Source organism: Colletotrichum jinshuiense, chromosome 5, assembly GCF_051148585.1.
Source record: "Colletotrichum jinshuiense chromosome 5, complete sequence".
Lineage (NCBI taxonomy): Eukaryota > Fungi > Ascomycota > Sordariomycetes > Glomerellales > Glomerellaceae > Colletotrichum > Colletotrichum jinshuiense.
Window position 1 is genome coordinate 2,154,513 of NC_139312.1, and position 22,051 is coordinate 2,176,563.

The window sequence follows — 22,051 nt, forward strand, 5'->3', positions numbered from 1 at the left end:
CAGCTACCAGCTTCTCATAGAAGGGCACTCGTGCTCCGATAAGGTCGGGAATCCGGCATGGTACGTCCTCAAGCCAGCATTCCGTGGCAAGCCGTCCCTGCATGAACCCAAGTGGCCAGGTCGTTGGAAGAACGTTTTCCGGGGTTGAAGACAGCCTTCCCTTGAATTCCTCGCCGGCCCACGGCTCGTTGGAAAGGTCACCGTCGCTGAAACGGAGGACGGCGGGATGTACCGGCTCCATAATCGAGGCTAACACAGGGCAGGCCGCCCCAGTCGCCGGTCCATCGCCCGCGATTCGCTTGCCGACGACGGCTACGCCGGAAGCTCGAAGAAATCCAAGCCGCTGGTGGTAAGAAATAGAACAAATTGAATGGCATTGCTGCAGCCGAGGGGCGAGTCCCAGGCGGGTGCCGAATCCTGTGTCCCTTGCTCCGTGGTCGGTTCCCGGCACGTGAATATGACTGATGATGTTGGATCGCCACGGTTTCTGCCACCGGCTTCTCTGTGATTACTCGGGAATGAGTAAGCCTGGGCCTTTGAAAACCCACTCAACTCTGACTGCGTCGCTGCATCTTTGGCACCTAGTCGGACGGGTAGTTGGAGAAGCGCAGGGGCGACATCTACTTCATGAGACCTATCCTGGGGGGCCGTAATGGTTGACACCCGTCAGCCCAGAGGAATCCCCGAGCCGGTGACAGTCGAGATCCCCAATAATACAGACCGGTGGTTGCTTTGAAGAGCCTTGAGACCACCGGCCAGGCACTTGTACACTCGTAGGCTCGCGAAACCTGACTCTCCTTTAGCTCATCTGAGATCTGCTAGACCCAAACAACTCTGTCTCGATTCACTCGACCGACAATGACGGCGTGGTCGTTCTCGGTCCGCCGTCCTTTACCAAATAAGGCACTCCTCGTGACAACACGAGAATAACTCTAGGTTAGCCCCCTTGTGTACTTGTGTCTGTCTCCAACGGGATATCCCGCGTGATTTAGTTACTGCAAGTCAAGTTGGACTACCGGCAATCGTCCAGAAAGTCATCTTGGCGGACCAGTCTCCAAGACTTTCCTGTTGACGTGCGGCTGGCCCGCTCGCTCCGGTCAGAAGGCAACATTGAAGGAGGGTGTCCGGCGGCAACGTTACAGAGATGCTCCATTCCAAGACATCAAGTTTCGCCCGTACTGTGTATCCTTCCGTACCACTCTTGAAACCCCACGCCGTACAAACGTTCCACTTGGTCGACGCTTGAAACTGTAGCATTTACTAGCACACAAGGCGGTAGCTCGGGCAAGGAACAGCACATATCCCCATGTACCAGAGTTTGCCCTGCCGCGCCATCCCTCTACTTTTCCAACTCGCCTTGTTATCTATTTCGCCTGTCCCGGCGGCATGTCGAGGATAGGACGTGAGCAGAACACCGTATTTTTATATTTTGGCGCTCTTTTGTATGTTTTAGAAGCCGCACCCCCATGTATTTGCAGTTCGGGTCTCGGGTGAGGCCAATAAAAGATCTCGCAGCCGAGCAAGGGCACAGGAGTGGTTTGTTTCTTATTCAGATGCAATCGTAGGAGCCAGAAGCTCGAAGGGGGAAAATAGCGACATTCTTGTCGAAAGCCATATATCTGAATGGGGGACCAGGCTGAATACGTGCCCATTCTGCTCTAATCAGCTTCGGGAAAACAGGAATTCAAGGCAATAAAACGATGGGTGACTAGACCATAGACAATGCACCATACCATACTGCAATGACCAAGAGCCATGAGAGCCGAGACCAGAAGCCCTATGGCCTGGATGAGCAGCGCAGCTGAAACCAGACTTGCCTACCTGCCTAGACACAACGGCATCTCACTCAACAATCCAACTGTTTAAAGACCAACACTGATCTGAATACCTGTATAGCCAGTAGCTTATATGATGTTTAAATTAAAATATGCTCCAATAAGTCATGAAAGCGCGCGGCGTGATGCTGACATGGTCCCATCCACCCCTATCCCTCCCAACTCTATTTCACTCGACGATTGCCACAGAAAAACATATGCGTAAATGCTTATGCAATACTACAAGGATACGACCCAGGAAGAAGGAGGCAGACTAAAAGCATAGGTACAGGACTGGGAGATCTACCGTCGTCCAACAAGAGGCACAGCGGTCTTGGCGCATGGGGTTCGCGGGCATCCTTGCCCAGGCAAACACAACCCGAAGGCGAGTGCCAGAACGCCCCCCCGGTACCTCTGGTCCGGGGTGCTTTACCGGGACGTCATCTATCAGTTGCAGAAGATCTCGCCCGGGATCCCAGCTTCTTTACTTCGGCCCACTACCGAGTCGCCAATCTGCCAAGCGCACCGGGGGGGAGGGAAGGGTTGCCGATGCCAGGAACCAAATTCCTCCGCGACAACGAAGGCCGCGCAAATATTTCAACCTTGAACCAAAGACCCCCTAAAAGATTCGAGGTGAAAAGTGCGAGGAAACGAAAAGAGTGGCAGCCGGCCGGGTCTCACATATGCACACGACATCCCGAGTCGGCCGAACGGACCACGCCCACCCCTCCTCCTTCGGACGTCGCCGGCATCTTATCTTATCGAGCCTCACTCCTCCCCCCGCCCCGCCCCCACCCCGAATCGGGGCCGCAGAATCGCACGACAACACCACCACAACCACCCACCACTGCAACCTTCACGAGCTCTCACGAACCCTCTCATCCATTATTCACTTTGTCTAATCAAGAATATCTCTCGGCCAAATAACGAACCCCGCAACCAATCCCCGCCTTCTCATATACTCACCCGGTCCTACCTTCACACACACACACTCCAACAACCACCCCCGCCAAGATCGCAGATACACCAGTCGAAAAAACAAAACAGGACAAGACACAAAAAAAAAGAAAATGGAAGCCCCTCCCCCTCCCGAGCTCAAAATCTCCCCGCCCCTCCTGAACTCGGCCAACCCCTGGGCGACGACGCTCGAGGACCTCGAGCGCCTCCACGCGTGCCCCCACACCGGTGCCGTCACGACCCGGACCTCCCTCCTGGGCGGCTTCCCCCACGACCACGCCGCCCACCAGTACGCCTTCTTCGACCCCTCCAGCACCAGGCCCTCGGCCGCCCCGAACTCGTCCACCCCCGAGGCGCCGCCGGGCATCGCGCCCGCCGACGTGGCGTCCCTCAACAACCTGGGCTACTCCCCCCTGCCCCTGGACACGTACCTCGACTTCGTCTCCCGGCTCCCGGACCGCCGCGTCCCGGGCCACCACCACCGCAAGCTCGTCATCGTCTCCGTCACCGGCGCGCCGGCGGACATCGCCGAGTGCTACGCCCGCGTCGCCGCCTTCGCCAAGACGACCCCGCACCCGCTGGCCATGGAGATCAACCTCTCGTGCCCCAACATCGCCTCCGCCGCCCCGCCCGCCTCGGATCAGGCCCAGCTGCGGGCCTACCTCGCCGCCCTGCCCGCCCGCCCCGCCATCCCCGTCGGGCTCAAGACGCCGCCCTACACCCACCTCGCCCACTACCGGGAGCTCCTCGCAGCGCTGCGCGAGGACGCCACCGTCGTCACCCCCAAGGCCTTGCTCAAGGTGCCCAGCAAGATCAGCTTCATCACCGCCGTCAACACCCTCGGCTCGTGCCTTCTGCTCGACGCCGGCGAGGACGGCGCCCTGGGCCCGCGGCTCCCCGGGTCCGGGCTGGGCGGCATGGCCGGGCCGCCGCTGCACCCGCTGGCGCTGGGGAACGTCAAGACCATCGCGGAGATGGTGGCGCGGGAGCCCGAGCTGTTGCACATCAAGGTCATCGGCGTCGGCGGCGTCTCGGACGCGGATGGCTTCCGGCGCATGAAGAGCGTTGGCGCGTACGCCATTGGGGTGGGCACGGCTTTGGGGAGGGAAGGCGTGGAGGTCTTTGAGAAGATTGCGTCTGGGCTACACAAGCACTGAAACTAGGAGATCAGAGAGAAGGGGGAAGCCATGTTGGTGACATGTCCCGATCAGCCTTTCACTACACGTGCCAAAATATCGCTTAAGTTTTCTTTTTTAAGAAGTATTGGATCATAACTTTTTATTCGTCGAATATCATTATCATTGGGTATATAGCAATTAATATAAAGGCTCCAAGGCCTGATGTCGCACATAATAATCAAACATTTCGCTCGCTCATACCGTCTGTGTCCGATGGGTGTCGTTTCCCCCCTCGGACCCCTTGTTGGAGTCATTCTTCTCTTCGGAATGCTCCACTGCTGGGGGCGTAACGCTTTCTGCGTTTGTTCTGCCCATGCCGGGGATTATGCTAAAGATGCTGGCCCGTTTGGACCTGGCTGCGATTGTGGAAAGCGTCCTTCGCCGTCTCCTCAGTTCCCGGTTCACGTCGAATTCGTCTTCCCCGGCAACACGCTCCTCGGGGGTGATGACCGAGTGGGCGGGGTCCGTCATCGTCCTTGCGTCGCGGGAGAAGGTGAGCCAGATGGGATAAAAGGCCGTGAGGATGAAGAGGGCGACAACGATGACAAGCGAGGTCTGCACCGTGGCGCCTTGGTTGATGATGGCGTAGACGACGTAAGGGAAGAAGGCCGCGCCTGAGCCGCCCATGGTGATGAAGGCAGCCGCTCGCTTAGTGCGACGGCCTTGACCTCGCAGGCCAATGGCGAATATTAGGGGCCAGACGGGTCCCTCGGCAAAGTAAAAGAGGATCACGACAACCATCAGCAGGTTGGGGTTGTCGGGCCGCACGACGACAATGAGGAGGGCGAACAATATAGATAAGCTGACACTGATGGCCAGCCACGTTCTCGGTTTCGGCATCCGTGGGTTGCGCACCGAGAGATACGTCAAGAAGGCGACCATGAATCGGGAAACGGCAAAAACGCTGTGCGCGACCAGGTGGTAGTCGGTGACTCCTATCACGAGGCCCGGCGGCTTGTCGCTGTTTTCTCCTGGATTCGTGTCGGCATTCGTCGCACCGGTGCCAGAGTCCTCCTGGTTGGGAAGAATTGCTATGGCCAGGGTGCGGAAGAAGATGTTGTTGCTTTCCTGGCAGGCAACATAGGTCCATTGTGCAAGGACGGCCAGGATCAGACTCCATGTGCGAAGCTGCAAGCCACCTATGCTGCGCTTTTGGGGGTTGACCGGGAGTCGGTCGGCCGATTCCTGGAGTTCGTTGTCGTTCAATTCCGGAAGCGGCATGTAGTAAAAGAAGAGCCCGAGGGCGACACACAGCAGCGTGATGGCCAGATACGTCCACTGCACATTGAGCAGCGTTGTGGAGTCGGAGCCGCCCTGGTTGGTGATCTTGGTGAAAAAGACTCTCTGGGCCATCAGGCCGCTTAGGACGGCGCCGATGCCCTGGACACCTTGGGCGAGGAGCAGTCGCGTCTCTCCGTACTCTGGCGGCCCGCACAAGATCAGGAAGGCGTTGGCTCCGGTCTCCAGCACGGACAGGCCGAAGCCGACGACGAAATTGCTGAGCAGGAAACCGCCCCAGGACTTTGTGACGGCGGAGGGCCAGAAGATGATTGTCCCAACGCCGTAGAAGCAGAGCCCGACGATGAAGGTCACCTTGAAGCCTCCGACACCGTCTGCGCCTTGCCGGTCCTTCTTGCGGTTCCTTCGGTGATGCTCATCTCGCCTCAGGATCCACTCGCCCACCAGCAGGGGGCCGAAGAAGTAACCGCCTCCGAAGTAGGCGGTCGTGAGACCCAGGGTCTGCGCGACCGTCATGTTGGACACGTTGGAGATGACGTTGTTGAGGGTGTTGAGGAGGCCGTACGAAATGCCCCACATGAGGAAGAGGATGGTGACCACGAGGCAGTATCGAACCGATTCCTGAGCATCGCACTTGACCATGCTTTTCGGCCGCTTCATGTTGACGAAACCAAAGTAGATGGTGTTTTCTCTGCTCGTAGCCATAGAGGTCCGTGTGGGCAAGCCTCCTAACCTGGCCGCGCCAGATGCCTCGAACTCGGCCAGCGTCATGTCCGGCGTCGTCAGGAACTCGAGGGCAGTCGTGCCATTCTCGTCCACGTTCAATGCCCCGTTCATATCGCGGCTGGCGCGGAATGCTGCCGGGGGCTCCTGGATGTTGACAGAGCCTCGGTGGTTCTGGTTGGTAGGTGACACGAGTCCATCGCTGCCGGTTCGATTCCTCGGGCTGTCCAGCATGTCCTTTTCGGTCTGGGTGCTCGAGTGCGTTCCGTCGGGATCGATGATCATGGCAGGGAGAATCTTGATGATGAGTGGCTTCAATGTGGGGATGCACGCGCACGCCATTCCCACATTCACCTCGACGGCCGACCACATGAACGACAGGGACGAGTTCCAGGCGAAATCGGGCGTGCCGCCGAAGTGGGAGTTGGGATCCGTCGAGACGCCGGTGGGCACCGATGTCACGGCTTGCTGGAGGTAGTAGATTCGGACCACATCCACGATTGTGACGAAGATACCGATGGTAAAGGTGAGTACGAGGATGATCTTCTGCCTCGGCGGCAGTCTCATTCCCGTCAGGACCGGAATGGGGAGGGCCAGGATGGCCAGGTCGGTTACGATGTTGATGGGGGCGGAGCAGATGAACTCGGTCAGAAGAGGGATGCATTGCGATGTGTCCCTCCAGATTTCCCAAGCAGCCTGGACCGGTCGGCATTGAAAGATGTTGATGAGGGTGAGGACGGTGCCGGCGAGGATGACGATGCCCAGCGTCACCCAGGAGGCAAACCGGAGCACCTTTTTGGTGTTTTTGGAAAGGCGCAGGTAGAAGATGAGAATGCTGGTTTTGGTCGCCATGAGGGCGGGATTCTGCAAGCGTGTAAGTAAGCAAGGCAAGGCGGGCGATGCCGATTCCGAGGCACAGGGCAAGGCGACGGCACTCACATATAATATTGAAAAGACATATTCGCACGCTCGTAGGGAATTCCAATGACCCTGGGGTATATCGTCGTCGTAGCGACCCAGCCCCTTCCGGGTGCCGAAACAAATCGTGAATGACAAACCAAATGCAATCGACCAGGCCAAGAACATGATCTTGTCGTCCCAGCTGATGTTTCTGACGATGAAGCGCCTGCAAACCAAGCGGGCAGCGACCATGACGCTCGCCAGGACGAATGTTGCTGCCGTCACGGCAAAGACTGCCGGACCGCGGTCCGGCGCATCGTCATCTGTCGCAATGGCAGATGACATGCTCGGCGAGAGGAGGCGACCAACCGGGGGAACTGGAACGGGCTTCACCACCACGGAGGTTTGGCGAGGAGTGTAGGGTGGTTAACTGGACACTGACGACAACCATGCCATGACTTTAGGCTCCGACACATGGACGCAGTCGGGGTGTCGATGTTGGGCGCGCAATTCGCTCGATATCGGAGTCCTAGATGGGCAGGTTCGGGGGCGGCACGCAGCTATCGTGGGGTGAGGCCGGGCGCGGGCGAGGGGTTGCGGAAAGCTTTGATGTGGCGGATGCGATGTGGTTATTGGAGAAATTCGGGGCCGCGAGACGCTGTCGATGCCGGGGACAGGTCTAATGAGTCGGACGGGACGTGAAAGGCCGGGGATGGAAAAGTTGGAAGTTTGGGCGTCGAGGCGGTCATCCAATCCTTGTAGCTGCAAGCTTGCGCGAATATCTTGGTGGGCGGCAGTTTGAGTGGTGTGGATGTCCGACGAAGCCGCGGTGGGCAATTGGCAGAGGACGGATGGCGCAGCGTCATACAAGTCAAGTCCTCTGGCGAGCTAGCGGCCGTGTGTGCGTACCTTGGCGAAAGTGCCGGGTTGGTTGGCTGTGGCCGCAAGCGAGGGGAGCAGGGCGAGGGGAGTGCCCAAATGGAAGGGAAATAAGAATGGAATCGTCAAGAGGTTGAGAATTGGACAGTGAGCAAGAAGGGTTGGTAATAGGCGATGGCGGGCCCTTGGGCTAAGGCTTGGTTTGGTTTGGGTTGGACTGGTTGTGTTGGCGGAGTCGTGGACTCGTGCTCTTCGGTTTTGCGTCCCACCGTCCGTGGCAGCCGTTGCAGAGTTTTCCGATCCAGGGCAAACGCTATGGGGATGCGTTCCTTTGGCGAAGGATACGTCCCCAAGTATTATGGAGAGCCTGGGAAAGGATGGAGCGTATGAGTGGGCGATGATGCGGATCAATGGAGATGCTGTCTCCGCCGGAGGCAGGGCGGTCGTGGTCGGCTCAACGCGAGGGCGTGGCAGAGCGAGATTAGACCGTGGACCCTACCAATAATAGCACTCGGGGAGTCCACAGCGGCGGTGAATGGGTAACCAGGCAAGGTAGACAGACTTGGTGACGGAGCGGTGCGGCATGCGCATTGATAGGCAAGGAGTCGTAAAAATAAGATAAACCCAGCAGAAAAAAATACGACGAAAAATACGTGTAAATGACCTACCTGTTCTGCGTATGTATGTAATGTGTATGTGTGTGTACGTGTACGTACCGTGTATAACCACTGCACAGCAGTAGTGTTGTATAGTGCATGTATGTGTCGGCGGGGGAAGAGGGAAAAAAAAAGGCGCGAATGTGGAACGGGTGCGGTACGGGTGTGGAACCGCTGGTTCGGCGGTGCTGGGTGCTGTGTCGGCGTCGTGGTGCGGTGCCTTCGTCCCCAGGCGGTCGGCCTGGCTTTCTGTTTCTCTCTCACTCCCTCCTCCTCTGCCTGTCTGTCTAGCGTACGAGGAAGCACGGAAGGAGTTCCTAGCTGCGGAATGTGCAGCAAAAGGTACGGGTGCGGGTACCCAACCCCAAGTGTTATTGCGACGGATTGCAGTAGCGTGACATGGTCGCGAAAGTGCCCGTACTGGCGAGGACTGCGTAATAACGGGCGGTGGGCGATGACATGGAAACGTCGATCCTCGAGGCGCTGGAAGCCAATCAGCCGGCTGGTCCTGGCGGGACTACCCCGGATTCTGGGCCCCTTCGGGCCAAGTTCGACTGGACTGCTGCCAGCTAGATCCAGGTCACACCAGGATGAGTCTGTGAGCCATGGGCGCCCGGGATAAAGGGTTGGCTGGGAAAGACAGAGGAAAGAAGGAGAGACAGGCAGAGAGAGAGCACTGGGCGGCGAGTGGCACGGGATTGGGCGGGGCAACGCTACTGATGCATCGTAGCGAGCATTACGGATACACCACGCTGCTAGTAGGACGGGGACCGGATTCCTTACCAAAGGTGCCGCATACATACTCCGCAGTGCCTCGGGAACCTTGAAGGTGAGAGCACCCAGTCAGTCAGTCAGTCACCCACAGAGGCTCGCTGCAAGAGAGCAGGAGAGCAAGAGACGGAGGAGAGAGCCCGCACGACGGCAGCGACTCCTCCCCACCCCCCCTCAGTGGCACATTTGCCAGTGTGCTCCGTAATCCTCCTCCCGCCTTTTGCCTGTTTGAGTTGGGGGAGCGAGTCCGAACTCTCGTTGAAAGGCAAGGGCCAGGTCACTAAGAGCCACCAAACCTAGCTCAGGCTTGGCCGACACTTTGCCACTGGCTGCCCCTCCTCATCCGAGGATGCCCCTCCCTTATTCAATCTGCCTCGGTGAGGTAAGGTGAGGTGAGGCGAGGCAAGAAAAGACGGCTCGTGGCGGCTCATGGCTTCCTCGGCTGGCGGGATGGGTTGAAAGTGAGGTGAGGCAAATGAAGGCGAGAGGATGCGGACAAGCGTGTGGTGAGATTGAGGAATAATGTGGAGACAAGCCACCTGAGGACAACCTGGTGCTTACACTATTACTATTACATGGTAGCAACACGGAAACGAAAGGAAGAAAGAGTGAAAGAAGAAGAAAAAAAAGTTCTTCGCCGAATCAATACCCGAGCGAGCCACAATGCCAAGAAGTTGCAGCCAGCTGCTCAATGCACTCTGGTGCAAAATGCTTGGCTCGAGAGGATGACAGTGGGTGGGCTTGGCGCGGAATCCCCAGTAGCATGTCTGTATGGCGCGAGAAAGGGACCGAAGTACGAGCGGGCCAACCTCCAACACGCTCGAATTGTGGATGATCCATCCTCTACCAGCATGGTAATATAGCTGGAATACGGACCCTTTGTCGATCCATATGAGGGGGGCGGTGGGAGAGGAGGTGAGAGGTGAGCCAGTCACGAAGGGCCGCTTAGAAGGAAAAGGGCAATCAGAGTCGCAGTCGCAGTCGCCATCGCAGCTGTCATTATCATCGTCGCAGCTGGATCTGACCTGACTTGGCCTAACAAACAGCACAGACGGAACTGGTGGCGTGGCGCCGAGTGGCGTGGTGGCCGTCAATGCTCGGGACGGAAGGAAGGATGGAACGAACTCTACGCACTGTCAGTTGTTGACCGCATCTACCTAAACCCCTACCTATATTACATGGCACTGATTGAATGGTTCACAGTCGGGCCCGAATCAAATCCAGTGCGTCCCTGCCACGCTCTTTTCGGGAGCGCCAACCGTCAAAGTCACATCGACGACTTTACCGACCATCCGTCACTCTTGACGTCGGCCGAGCCCGATTCCCATTCAGCCCGCAGGTATATTGTCCCATCTCACCATGTACGAATACCGGTACAAGCCCCACCGACTTTTCGTCCTGCACCTGCGATGGGCGGCGCATGCCTACTGCACCGCCACTGCATCTTCCACCGCATCTCCCACTGCATCTGCCGCCGCCGCTGCTGCGGTGTAGCGTGTCGCCAACGGTTTTCTTGCCTCTGCCTTCTCCACGCCCACGTTTCTACCTTTCCGGTTGCGGCTTGCGGTCCAGCCCAAACCCATCAGACAAGCCGCCGAATCCATCCTTTTGGAATTTTGGCTTTCCAACAAGCTCTCGGTGGCGTCCCAGAAGACAGGCACCCCGAGCATCCTGCGAGCGACCCAAGACGGGACCATCTGGTCTGACGCCTCGCGAATGGCGAGCGGAGGCTTGGCGCGCCAAGCCGCGCCCAGAAGGCGGCTGATTCAGCCCACCTGCCCGACCTGCTCAACTTGAGGCCCTCGAAGCGGCTTTCCCATCATCCTCGCCCGAGTCTTCGCCGCCTTCGCCCGGCTGCCATGAGGGGACGCAGACCGCAGATGGTGCGTACAGAGTAGCGGGCTTGGAAGCTGCCCTCAGCCAAACGCCCGTCACGGCTCCAGAGATCGACCGCTTCCGAAACCAAACCTTGTCAATTTCGTGCCCACATTGAGGGGGAATAACGTCATCCGAACCGTTGAAAAAGAAGCTTCTTTCAATCGACTCGTAGTGTACATTACGGATATCACTGCCACGTCTCAGTCGACCCCCGATCTCAGATCCTCTCGGTGGATAGCTTGACGGACCGACCCCACGGCATGAGACCCTGGGCTTCCTCGATAACCTCGCAGAACAAGCTGTGACCACTGGCGCCAAACGCCAGCTCACTGCGCAGTTTCCACCGACTGCAACTCTGCGGGTTTCGAAATGATGAGCCTTCTTGAAAATCCCAAACTGGCTTTTTCCCCTCCGATTCTTGCGAGTCTTTCCGACGATCAAGGCAGCCGCTGCCCACTGCAGCCGACCCCCTGCAACGCACCGAACTGACGTTGAGGCCAAGCATTTTCCATGTCCTCTGCGAGTCAGTCGCTGCGGGAGCACCCCAGCCACGTACGACTTTTTTCCTTTACAACGACTTCCGATGCCAAGAAAAGTGGCAGCTGTGATGGAGCAAACGCAATAGAAGTGCTCATCACCGGCAGGCAACCCGCCCTGTGCCGCACAAACCCACGGCCAATGTCCGCTGTCGCTAGCCGGGCCAGAATAAGGCGAGCAAGCTTCGCAGTTGAGCAAACCTAGAAGTTTCGACGGGGCTGTTAACAAGAGTTCCCCGCACGAGCAAGCATACCCATACATTGTTTGCTAAGCGCATGTTTGTGCCCATAGTTGCATGCCGCAACCTACGAGCCTCTCCGAAACAATCAAACAGCTTTATCGAATTGGGCATCCTTTACACTAGGTGTAGATGCAGCCAAGGCAAGGTTACGCGGTCCAGGCCCTCCCCGGGAAGTTCCATGGGCTCATGGTTCCGTATCTTCTCTAGAGAGGCCGATCCTACTTTTCTTGGTAAAATTTTCTCGAGCATGACGAACGGTATGTTGCGTGCAAACGTCATTACTTGTTTCGTCTGGCGGGTTCGCACATTGCGATAGACGATGCCTGTCTCCACGACATTGATCAAACTCCAGTGACCCTCCAAAAGCACGTATTTGGCGTATATCACAATCCCGTCAGTGGTGTTGCTTGTAAACGTAGTCTTGGGTGTGATCCCCGTCTGGGCGAGTTGAGGCTGGGTCTTCTTCGTCCATTGTGTCGCATTGCCGCGTTGTGACATCCTGTGTCCATTTCGTCTGGTTCTCCGGAGGGATGGCCTGGTAGCCCACAGCTTGTTTTGAGAACTGAAAATCTCGACGGCGAAGACCCGTTGGTGGACAGGAAGAGACTTTGCCAGGCCCTGCTACATGCAACAACAGAGTTAAATAACCAAGAACAGCTTGACTCGCTCTAAATCTTTAGTTTCCGTTGCGAAACATGCCTGTCATATATGGCCTGAACGCCATTCAACGAAGAGCATCCGCGTCAAGGTTTTGGCTCTCTGACGCACATTCACAAACACACGAATAGACTTGTAGTCTCAATGTGCGCTCTTTTTCTAATACCTGGGCCAGACTTGACCGAGTGGCTCTCCTCTGATTAGTTCCGGATGCCCTTCCGTTGATTGTTGGCAAGCCGCTCAATCTTTCCTTCGCCGTCACAAAGGGGCACAACTCGGCGAACATGCCAACGGGCACATAGCCAACACCAAAACTTTGCCCTTTCCCGTTTGTAAGTTGAAGACGTGGCCAAGTCTAGATTGGCCTCGACGGGCCCCTTGAATGGCGAAGATGGCTCCTCCATGATGAGTTGGTGTTCGCCCGTCACACAAGTGGACCGACTCGTGCGAAGGATGGGGGAGCCGTCAAAGTCTTTTGTTGAAACCAAGACCGCAGACCATGCCGGGTTTTCACATTATGTTGCATAGGCCTGGTATGATGTTGTCAGAGCCGACGTCGACGAGTCGAGTTGCGGGCGCTGCCATGCGTTGCCAACCACGTGGAAGTAATTCGTCGGCCTCTCCTGGTTACAGTTCGGCGGACTGCGGTTCCACTTGCCCTTGGCTGGGTGTCCCAAGTTGGTCTATCAACACATCGAGATAGGCCCAGATGGTGAGGTCGTCTGCCGGCAGCAACATGACCAGACACAGAGAAGTCTCCCGAGAGCTGGTTATGAAGCCAGCCGATCAATGTGGACAATGCTAACGTTGCGCACCTCACTTCGGTTATCGTCAGTTATGAACTACCTGCCGCCCGACCAACCCCGCATTGCCACCGGTTCCTTCGAGAGGTGTTGTCGTCGCGAAATCATACGGTTTGGAGGCACGGGGGGTTTCGTTCACCCCTTTACGAGCTCAGATGGACCGAGACAACTCATATCCATGGCGGACATGGGGCCGCATGTCCATCAGGAGCGCTCCACCAACGGAGGGCAGCGCCCAACTGGGAGCCTAGCCCGATCCTTCGTTGGGGTTGATCACTCATCCGTCTCTCGCAGGTCTCATCGGAAGATGGACGAAAAGCAACCGAGGTCATTTCAATGGGTACAATTCTTCACCGATGTTCTTGAGAGGGCGAGGGAGCGATTCCTCCGGTCTTTGGGTTACCTGGAAATGCTTCTACGACGATTGCATACGCATCTTCACCGTAGACGTGCTCCCTTCGATGAATAGCGGGAATGATGCAGGGGCAGGTGTGTTCTTGTCATGTGCCCTCTGGGCGAGAGGCTGATGCGGTCAGCGTTGATACGAGCTTGGGTGTAAAACATGGGAGCCTAGAGGTTGACATCTGTAATTCGGGACTGAACCTCGCACGTATGTTCAGAGGTCGGCGGGATTGGTTTCAGAAGACCACCTTGTCTAGCGTCTGAATCGCACCCCTAGGTCACGGGGTCACGAAAGCCTGCTGCTGAAGGCTGCGGGTTCAATCCCCGGGCATCGGAGCCGATCAAGTCGGATGCCTTCTGGCGAAGACCGATGGCGGCTGGGCCGTCAAAGACGCCCTGAACTGCTACCAATCTGCATTTCGTGTTGGCTTGTCTATCCCGGGCCGGAACAAATCCTGCGGGACGTCCCCATGATTGTGCCTGGGCGTCGACGTCTTTCAGTCGGTGGTGGGAGATGTAATAGATGGTGCCCGGTCAATATGCCCGTCGAGAAAATCGCCACAGACCCGAGGCCGCTTCTTATTCGGGCCGTGTTGTCGAAACTGCACATGACCAACGGGCCAACCCGCTGGAGTAACAATCTACGACGCGGTATGGTCACTGTCAGTGTTGGAGGGCCCTGTCCATACTAAAGCTTGCCGATGGCAACTCCTAGCCCCAGCTTTGGCAGAGAGGAGAATGGGATAGTATCATCTGGCCCGGGAGCGGCCACATTCCGGCAGGTTCAGCTTTTGCAACTCATAACAGGAGGTCTACCATTCCATATGAAGTACAAGTCAGGAAAAGAAAGAACTCGGACGTTGGGACATAGTAGCCTAAAGGCCCACCTATTAATATATATACGTATGTATAAATGCAGAGTTCCATAATGCCTGGTGTCTCTTTGGCTGCTTCTTCTCGATGACGAACATTCGATAGAAACTGGTTCTGACTGCAACAAGTTCCTATAAATATATAGACGTCTCGGGGCGTTCTGAGAGTGGTGAGAGCCTCGTCGATATGGGTCCCCGTGTCGAGAGCCATGTCAAGATCACTACCGTTTGTGGGCCCCGTCAATGATATGAACGGCGAGCTCTGGCTACCTCGTCCTTCTCGATCTACGTAGACGCCAACGCTTTTAGGCCGTACGGGCGTTTCGTAAACGAGCTTGTCAGAAGGTTGGGTGATCTGCTGTAACTTCGTCTACCTTGTATTTGCATCAAGTTGCATAGAATCCCGAGCATCCGCCCCTGAGCGATGACGTACTGTGCCGGCCATGTTTTGACGGCGGTTTGGGCTGGATCTTCGTCGAGAAGGCATTCGCGGCCGAAACAGAGAAGTGCGGCTACACTATTATCACCGACATCAAGACCGAGTTCACCAAGAAGTTTGGGTATGTGTTTGTGGTCCACGGAACGGCCGTTTACGGTGCCGACACCGTGCTACGGCCGATGCCCCCTATGCTCCCCGACATCATCCGGGCCAGCCATCTGCCGTCTCTGCCAGTCGTATTACGAAACACTGAAGTGACTCCGGAGGAAAACATGTATATTGCCATTCATTTTCTTTAACATTTGCTGCATCCTCGAGACTTAGGGGGGTTGTTCGTCTGTTGGCTGCGTGTTTGCATATTTCTTCAGTAAGCCTCTCATGCAAGATAGCGAGAGGTTTGGCAGACAGGAGGAATGATTGACTCTTCCCCCGCTATACAGCATAACTTTTTCCATGTGTCTCTGGCAATGTCTTGAGCCACTGCTGTTATGATGCGGCCAAGCCCGACTTGCCCCTCTACAAGCCAAACGGTAAGCGCGTGTATATTGCTGATATTTCAACTGAAAATGCCAACAAATTGAGGGAGGTACCCATGAGCCCAGGAGAAATTTGAAAGAACCTATTGAAAGATTCCTTGTCCGTTTTTCGGTATCTTCTTGTTAGTCCGCCGTCTCCTCTGCCAGCCCCTGATATATCCTTGGAATATAAAAGGTTCAAATGGATTTCATTGCTGGGTTTAAAGATGCATCGAGTTCAGTATTATGAATCATGCTGTCTCCGAATCGCACTACTTGCAGACGCCAGGTCGGCCGGGGAAAATTCGACGACGCTGAGGTTTCCTGTGAGGGCCGATTAGGCCGGTATCATTCCCAGACGGGAGCATATGAGTCTTGTCTTGTTCCCCTGGATGCACATCCCAGGCCTGAACCTCATCGCGGCAAGAAATACCGGGAATGGAGAACACATTCCCAGCTAGAAACGGCTGTTCGAAAGCCCCATGGCATTTTGTGTGAGACTGCCACGCCGACGGGCACAGTGCTTGGAATGTGTTTGGCTGGCGTTTCGACGACGAGTTCTACAACCAGCCCACGGCCCAAAAGCCCATATTCGCCTTACGCCATGGAAAGAGCCGGGCGCGCTCATGCTGAACACTGCCTTTCGATGCTTTACTGGATCCTTTACCTGTCATCCAGCTCATGGGAGGGATAATGGTACGGGTATGGACCGGTCAACACGTCGAGCTTGCCTGCAAGTGCACCGGCTGGAATGCTACTGTATCCTCAGCTACATCGCCAAGATCCTGCTTCTCCACAGACCAGCTTACACGTTCGACGGTGTGGAAGGCTCGACGTGCATCTCCGCCAAGACAGTTCCTGCGGCGGCACCGGCGATGGGATCCAGAGGAGATTATCTACCTTCCCTCCCTCCTCACCTTCCCCCCGGGCATACGCCGTCGGTTGTGCTTGCCCAAGCATTGGCGGGCAAAACAGGTGACGGCAACTTTGGCGGGCTTTTGCTTCCCGCTATTCTGCCTTTTCTTCCGCCTCAAAAACAATACACCCCCGATAGCCCGTTTGGAGAGAGTAGTATCCTGAGCGAAAAGGGTACTTGTCAATTTCGTCGCGTCACATCTGCCACGCACAACAGTACACCGGCTGTCGACAGGAGCACCCATGGCGTAGGTATGCGGTAACCTCCCCCTCTTCGACCTCGCATTGAACCCTCCCCGGCTCTCCCAATCACCCCTTTTCAAACCCATATAACTATCCCTCCACAACCTTCTTCCTCTCATGCACCCCACAACGTAGCATCCTCCCATCGCTCGTCGCCCATCCTACCTCACAACACTTTCAGCCCGTCCTAATCCATCAAAGCCGTCGATCCCTCCGTCATCTCCTCTGCTCTTCCGTCCGTGCCCCTGAGGTCCAGTCAAAAGAGGCTGTCCCGTCCTCGGGTTGAACCAACACACGGAAAACCAACCCAGCCGGCCTCCATCGGCTGTCCCTTTTCCACCCGTCCATCCAGTAGCACCATCCGTCGCTATTGGGGCTTTCTATAAGCTGATCGTCATATTGGAATAGTCCCCTGCTCCCAGCTCTCAGCTGGACAACCAGCCCGTCACGGGAGCCTCACACACTCTTATCCCGCTCCCCGCCTTTTCGTACTCGCTTTGGTGCCAATACTGGTACGCGGAGTACAAGCGTGCAGTATCCTCTCTCCCTGGCTAACCCCAACCCAAACCCCAGGGCCCCTAACCCCGGACCCCAGACCACACGGATCCTACCTTACCCTGGAGAGGAGACGCAGGGCCCGTGTCACTACAACCTCGTTACCAACCCCTATAAACCCATAAAAAAACACGCCGTGTTACATTCCCGTCCTCTCTCCGTTCCCCAAAAGAAAAGAAAAAGAAGAAAAAAAAAGGCAACAGAAGGAGGTGGAGAAAAATTTTCAAGGCCCTGAGATGCGACGGCCCGGCTATCCGTTAGAATGGGAACTCTAGTCCCCCCCCTCTCTCTACAATACAACCACAAAACCTGGATGAGACCTTCCTACTTGTCCCATAACCCCCCTCCGACTCCATCCGTATACACGGAGCCGCAGGTACCGCTCCCACACAAATCACCTTCGAAAAGAAGAAGGATATTTTTTCTTTTTCCTTTTTGGAACCCTGATCTGCCGCTCCCCAAAATGTGTCTCTCCTTATTCCCACCTTCCCACCCCCTCTTGAACCGTTCCGACCCGTGACCCAATACCGAGGGGGCCGCATTTTCGGGTCTTTGTCTTACTTGATGTTTTCACAAAACCATGCCTCCTGACGCCGTAGCGTCGTGCAACCACACCTATCCCCCTTCTGCCACGCTGTCTCTGGGGGTGGGAGAGGGAGGGGACTGCCCAGTCCTTACCCCACTCCCCCACACCCCGCCTCCCACCGGCCCCCGGTCCCGCCCCATACAACCACGGCCCTCGGCATCTGCCATCCCATTCCGCCGAGGTCCCGTCCCATCGTCGCCCCCCCCGGCAGACGCCACATTGGATCACTGGCTCTTCAGCAGCGGCAGAAGCAGCAGTACAAGCAGAGGCAGAGGCAGAAGCAGCGCCATCGGGGATGGACACGCCAAGGTTATGCAAGGATGGGCCCGGAGCCATGTCACCTGCCGCCCCCCCCTTCCCCCCCTTTCCTCTCCCAGATCACCAATGCCTACGACATTTCCTCAACCGTACGGCACACGCGAGAAGAAAAAAAAAAGCTCCTTCTTGGCAAGGAGTGGGAGGGGAAAGCAGCTGCCCTCGGGAAATAGTGCTAGACATGCAGAAGCCACGGGGAATCCGGGGTAAAAATTGAAATAGAGATGAAGAAAAACAGTCTTGAGAATTCTGGGGACCAATCGAATGCGATATAACAGACTCAACGATTAAAGAAAGACTTTTTTTTAAAAAAAACGCCTTAGAAAAAAACAACAAGCTTACAAATCGCGCAGTCAGCGTGAAACACGGGTCTGGTGTCTTTTTAATAAATGCTTTTTGTTTGGATTTGGTGACAGGCTCTAGTAAGCGTGTGCGCGAGTCTGGAACTCCTTGGAAAAAAGCTCAAATCCCCTTTGAAAAAAAAAGGGGCCACCACCCGGGAGCGGACAACTAAGTTTGCCCGCATCGGGGACCCCGTCGCTCAGCGACCAAGAATGGTATAGACTTCCTTCCTCGGGGGGGGCGACGACGGCTTCTCGCTGTCTGAATAGCACCACCTCTGAATGCTTCTCCATCTTACATAATCCCTTGAAAGCACCCGTCCAAAAACTCCTACGCATGCTAGATCATTCCGTCGTCAAGGGCCCGTCCTGAAGTGCCGTTCCGTTTCCAATGACCTTTTCCCCCCTTCTCTAATAGTTGACGGCCCTCCCCCAGGCTTTGACCTAGTGTATAAAGAAATCGCATTCAATCAAGAGGTATCATGTTGGCGAAATGGTGGCGGGCCGTGGCTTAGAAAGAAGCCGAGACCGAAAGAATAGTCGAATGATGCAAAACTTCTACTGTGCCGTCCCGGCGCCGGCGAAGAAGAAGTCGAGTTCACTGCCGGGACCTCGAGCGAACTGGTGCTCGTTCTCGGCGAGTTGTTCCAGAAGGCTCAAGAAAGGATCCTTCTCCTCGCCCGGACCGGTGCCCGTGCTGCCGTTGTTGCTCTTGTTCCCCGGGCTAGGTGCGGCGACTCCTCCCACTTTGTTTCCTCCCTCGTCGCCGTGCCAAGCGGCCGGGCTGCCAAAGGCGTTTGTGGGCAGCCCGCCAAACATTGGGTCGTAGCTGCCCCCTCCCTCGTTGTTACCGCCAGGTCCAGGGGTGGAGAAGCTGAACTGTGGGGAGAAGGGCGTCCCAGAAAGCGCGGGCATGTTCCCTTGATGATGGGACTGAGGCCCGAGAGAGAACCCTGCCGCCGCCGCCGCCGCCACAGCCGCGTTGTTGGCTGCTGCTTCATCGTACTGGCCATGAGAGACAGAAATCGAGGGGCGCTCCGTCACCTCGGGGTGAGGCGGCAGTGATGTAGGTGTCGACAACAGCCCCGGGGATGGGTGGGTCGTCATCGTGGGGGTCGGGTGAGAGAACGAATGGCGAGCGTGTGACGGCGTCGGAAGGCCGTACGGGGGTGCCATGTTGTTGGTGCTGAGCGGCGAGAGGACCTTAACTTCTGGGCGCTTCCGTCCGGATGGTGCCGTGTTCTTGCGCTTCAGGTTGGGCCGCTCCGGCTCATGCATACTGTTTGCGCGCGGTGCATAGAGGTCGTGACCCGTGTACGTGTCTGTAGTGAAGTCGACGACCACATCGGAAAGGCTCAGGTTCGCTGCGTCAAAGTTGAACGATTGGCCGCCAGGCCCGCCAATGTTCGAGTATCGGTCGAAGAAGTCCTCGAGGTGGAACGCTGGAGAGTACCGCATAGGATTGTTCACCAGGCTTTTGACCAGCTCGGAATGGGCGTTGTAAATACCCTGAAGGGTTTCTCTCTGATGCTGGACACTGGCCCAGGCATATCGCAGCTCGCTGAGCTGCTGCATTTCCCTCGACAGGAACTCCGCGGACATGCTGAACACGGTCGAGTCACCGCTGCCGTTCTTGTTGTAGTGGGCGCCGTGGATGTGAACCGTCCCGGCGGTGCATATGCAGTAGCCCACGAAAGCCGGCCATTCGATTGTGCCGGTCTGTTTCCCAAGCTCCACCAGTTCGGAGATGGCGTTCGCGTGCAGGAAACACATATTTGTTGCCTCAATCTGCCACGACTGATGCTGGCCGGTCCCGGCGAGTTCGGCAAGGTCGATGGGCAGGAAGGGTCGATAGATGAGGCAGTGGATGAGATGGTAAAGGAGTTTGCTCAGCACCAGGATCGTCGAGTCGGGTTGACCGAAGAGCGTGTCGAGACTGGAGAAGACGTCTTCGGTGCCCGAGGCCCATATATCCAAGTCCTGGCGGATCTTGGACAGGTTTGAGAGCGAGTGCCAGGGGAAGTGGGAATCGCCCTTTACACCGCCGGCTGCCAGGTAGCGGTTCGTGATGCCGAGGATGCGGCTAATGTCAATGAGCATGCCCGTGCTCCCCTGCGACTTTTTCCCACTTCCCTGAAGAAACTGCAGGTTGGATCCGGACTGGAAGAATTCGCCGTCGATCGGAGGTACGGAAGGATTTGGCGACCAGCACGGCAGCCGGAGGAGGATGGTCTTGTCGCCGATGAGAGAAGGGCGTTTAGATCCGCAAGCCAGGAAACGGTCGAGCAAATAACACGTCCAAAACAGCCTCCGTCTCATTTCTCGCTCAACTGGTGTGACGCGGGCGTTGTTGTCCATCTCGCGGTGAGTCTCGAGAGCCATTGCCATCCCTACTGCATTTGCTGCGCGCCTCGTTAACTCGGTACTCTTGGGCATGTCATTTCAGGTCACTAACTCATCAGCATATATGCCTTTTTGCCTTTGCCGGCCGCGGTGAAGGCGATGACGAGCAGCAGCAGCGCCTGCAAAGCGTCGACAGAAGGCTCATCCGTGTCAATCTCGGCCCTCGCGCGCGAGGCAAAATCCTCGCTCAGTTGAACGGCCGACTGGTATCCGCTTGGGTGAGGGGTGTATCTGTCAAATGTGTTAGTGAGTTCGGCCGGCCGTTGTGGCGCTGTTCTTACCTTGCCGCCACGGCATATATGCCGTGAATCAGGTAGTTTGGTAACTGGTTCAACTGAAGCCGTTGTCGCACGGAAGACTCGTCCAAGATATGGTAGGGCTTGGAGTGGAATCTTGTGAAGTAGGTGTCTAGCAAGGCGTCGGGTTGAACGCTAGGCGGCGATGGTTCACTGGTGAAGTCAGTTGGCGGGCCCTTGAAATTTCTCCCGGCACCATGACCTACCTCGCGGGGGCAGGCGAATATACGGCCGATTCGTCAATGTCTACCTTCGTGTCCAGCGCCAGGCGTTTGGGGTTGGGGTCGTCCTCGGCGGTGTCGTCTGATCGTGAAGCATCCTCATCCTTGATACCGGCCGTGGTTGGAGTGGTTGGCGTCTTCTCTCCCGAGTTTTTCTCCTTCAACTTTGCCTCCAAACCGTCCACTCTCTTCAAAAGTGCCTCCAAAACATCCGTCTTTGGTCCACGCTTTTTAGGAACAGCATCTGATGGGCGGGGAAAAACAAACGCCTGTCAGCAACCAGAGTCCTTTCCGATCTCGCCGTCTCCCGAGGCGTGGATAGAAAATCACTGCTCACCATATACGCAAGGGCATTGGAAAACCTGGCATGCCTCACAAGATGGACGCAGTCGGTTGCACTTGATCTGGCAGTAGTGTCGGGTTAGATGGTGATTCATAGGTGCGGCCGAGAAGTCTGTATTGCATGTGGTGCTTTTCAGTGGGGATGCCATGCTGTCTCACCTTGCGCTTGCGGCATGACTTGCAGTTCATGGACTCCCGCGGCTCGTTGCTCAGTCGCCTTGTCGGCAGGCGCTCAATGCCGACCTGTGGACGGGACATGGCCACTGGGTGAATTCCGGGAGGGGGTATCCCATTCATTGGTTCGTACATGGACGTTGTCATATCTAAATGGTTGGAGGTAGGCGGCACGGGAAGGAGCTGGAGTCGTTGCGGG

At 56.5% G+C, this 22,051-nt stretch overlaps 3 protein-coding genes across 3 annotated transcripts; 1 reads left to right on the plus strand and 2 right to left on the minus strand.

Moving 5' to 3' along the window:
• Positions 1 to 2,884: 2,884 nt before the first annotated feature.
• On the plus strand, positions 2,885 to 3,928 carry EsH8_V_000549 (dihydroorotate dehydrogenase; the record flags this gene model as incomplete). The annotated part of the gene is made up of 1 exon (XM_083273065.1): positions 2,885 to 3,928. One exon carries the CDS (start codon positions 2,885 to 2,887, stop codon positions 3,926 to 3,928), a length of 1,044 nt encoding a protein of 347 aa, XP_083125780.1.
• Positions 3,929 to 4,144: 216 nt separating this feature from the next.
• EsH8_V_000550 (major facilitator superfamily domain-containing protein) lies at positions 4,145 to 7,156 on the minus strand (the record flags this gene model as incomplete). Its single annotated transcript, XM_083273066.1, has 2 exons — positions 4,145 to 6,775; positions 6,851 to 7,156. The coding sequence occupies 2 exons, from the start codon at positions 7,154 to 7,156 to the stop codon at positions 4,145 to 4,147; spliced, it is 2,937 nt and encodes a 978-aa protein (XP_083125781.1).
• An 11,818-nt stretch (positions 7,157 to 18,974) lies between these two features.
• EsH8_V_000551 (transcription factor domain-containing protein) lies at positions 18,975 to 21,936 on the minus strand (the record flags this gene model as incomplete). Its single annotated transcript, XM_083273067.1, has 6 exons — positions 18,975 to 20,818; positions 20,872 to 21,050; positions 21,101 to 21,268; positions 21,322 to 21,580; positions 21,674 to 21,740; positions 21,838 to 21,936. The coding sequence occupies 6 exons, from the start codon at positions 21,934 to 21,936 to the stop codon at positions 18,975 to 18,977; spliced, it is 2,616 nt and encodes an 871-aa protein (XP_083125782.1).
• Positions 21,937 to 22,051: the final 115 nt, after the last annotated feature.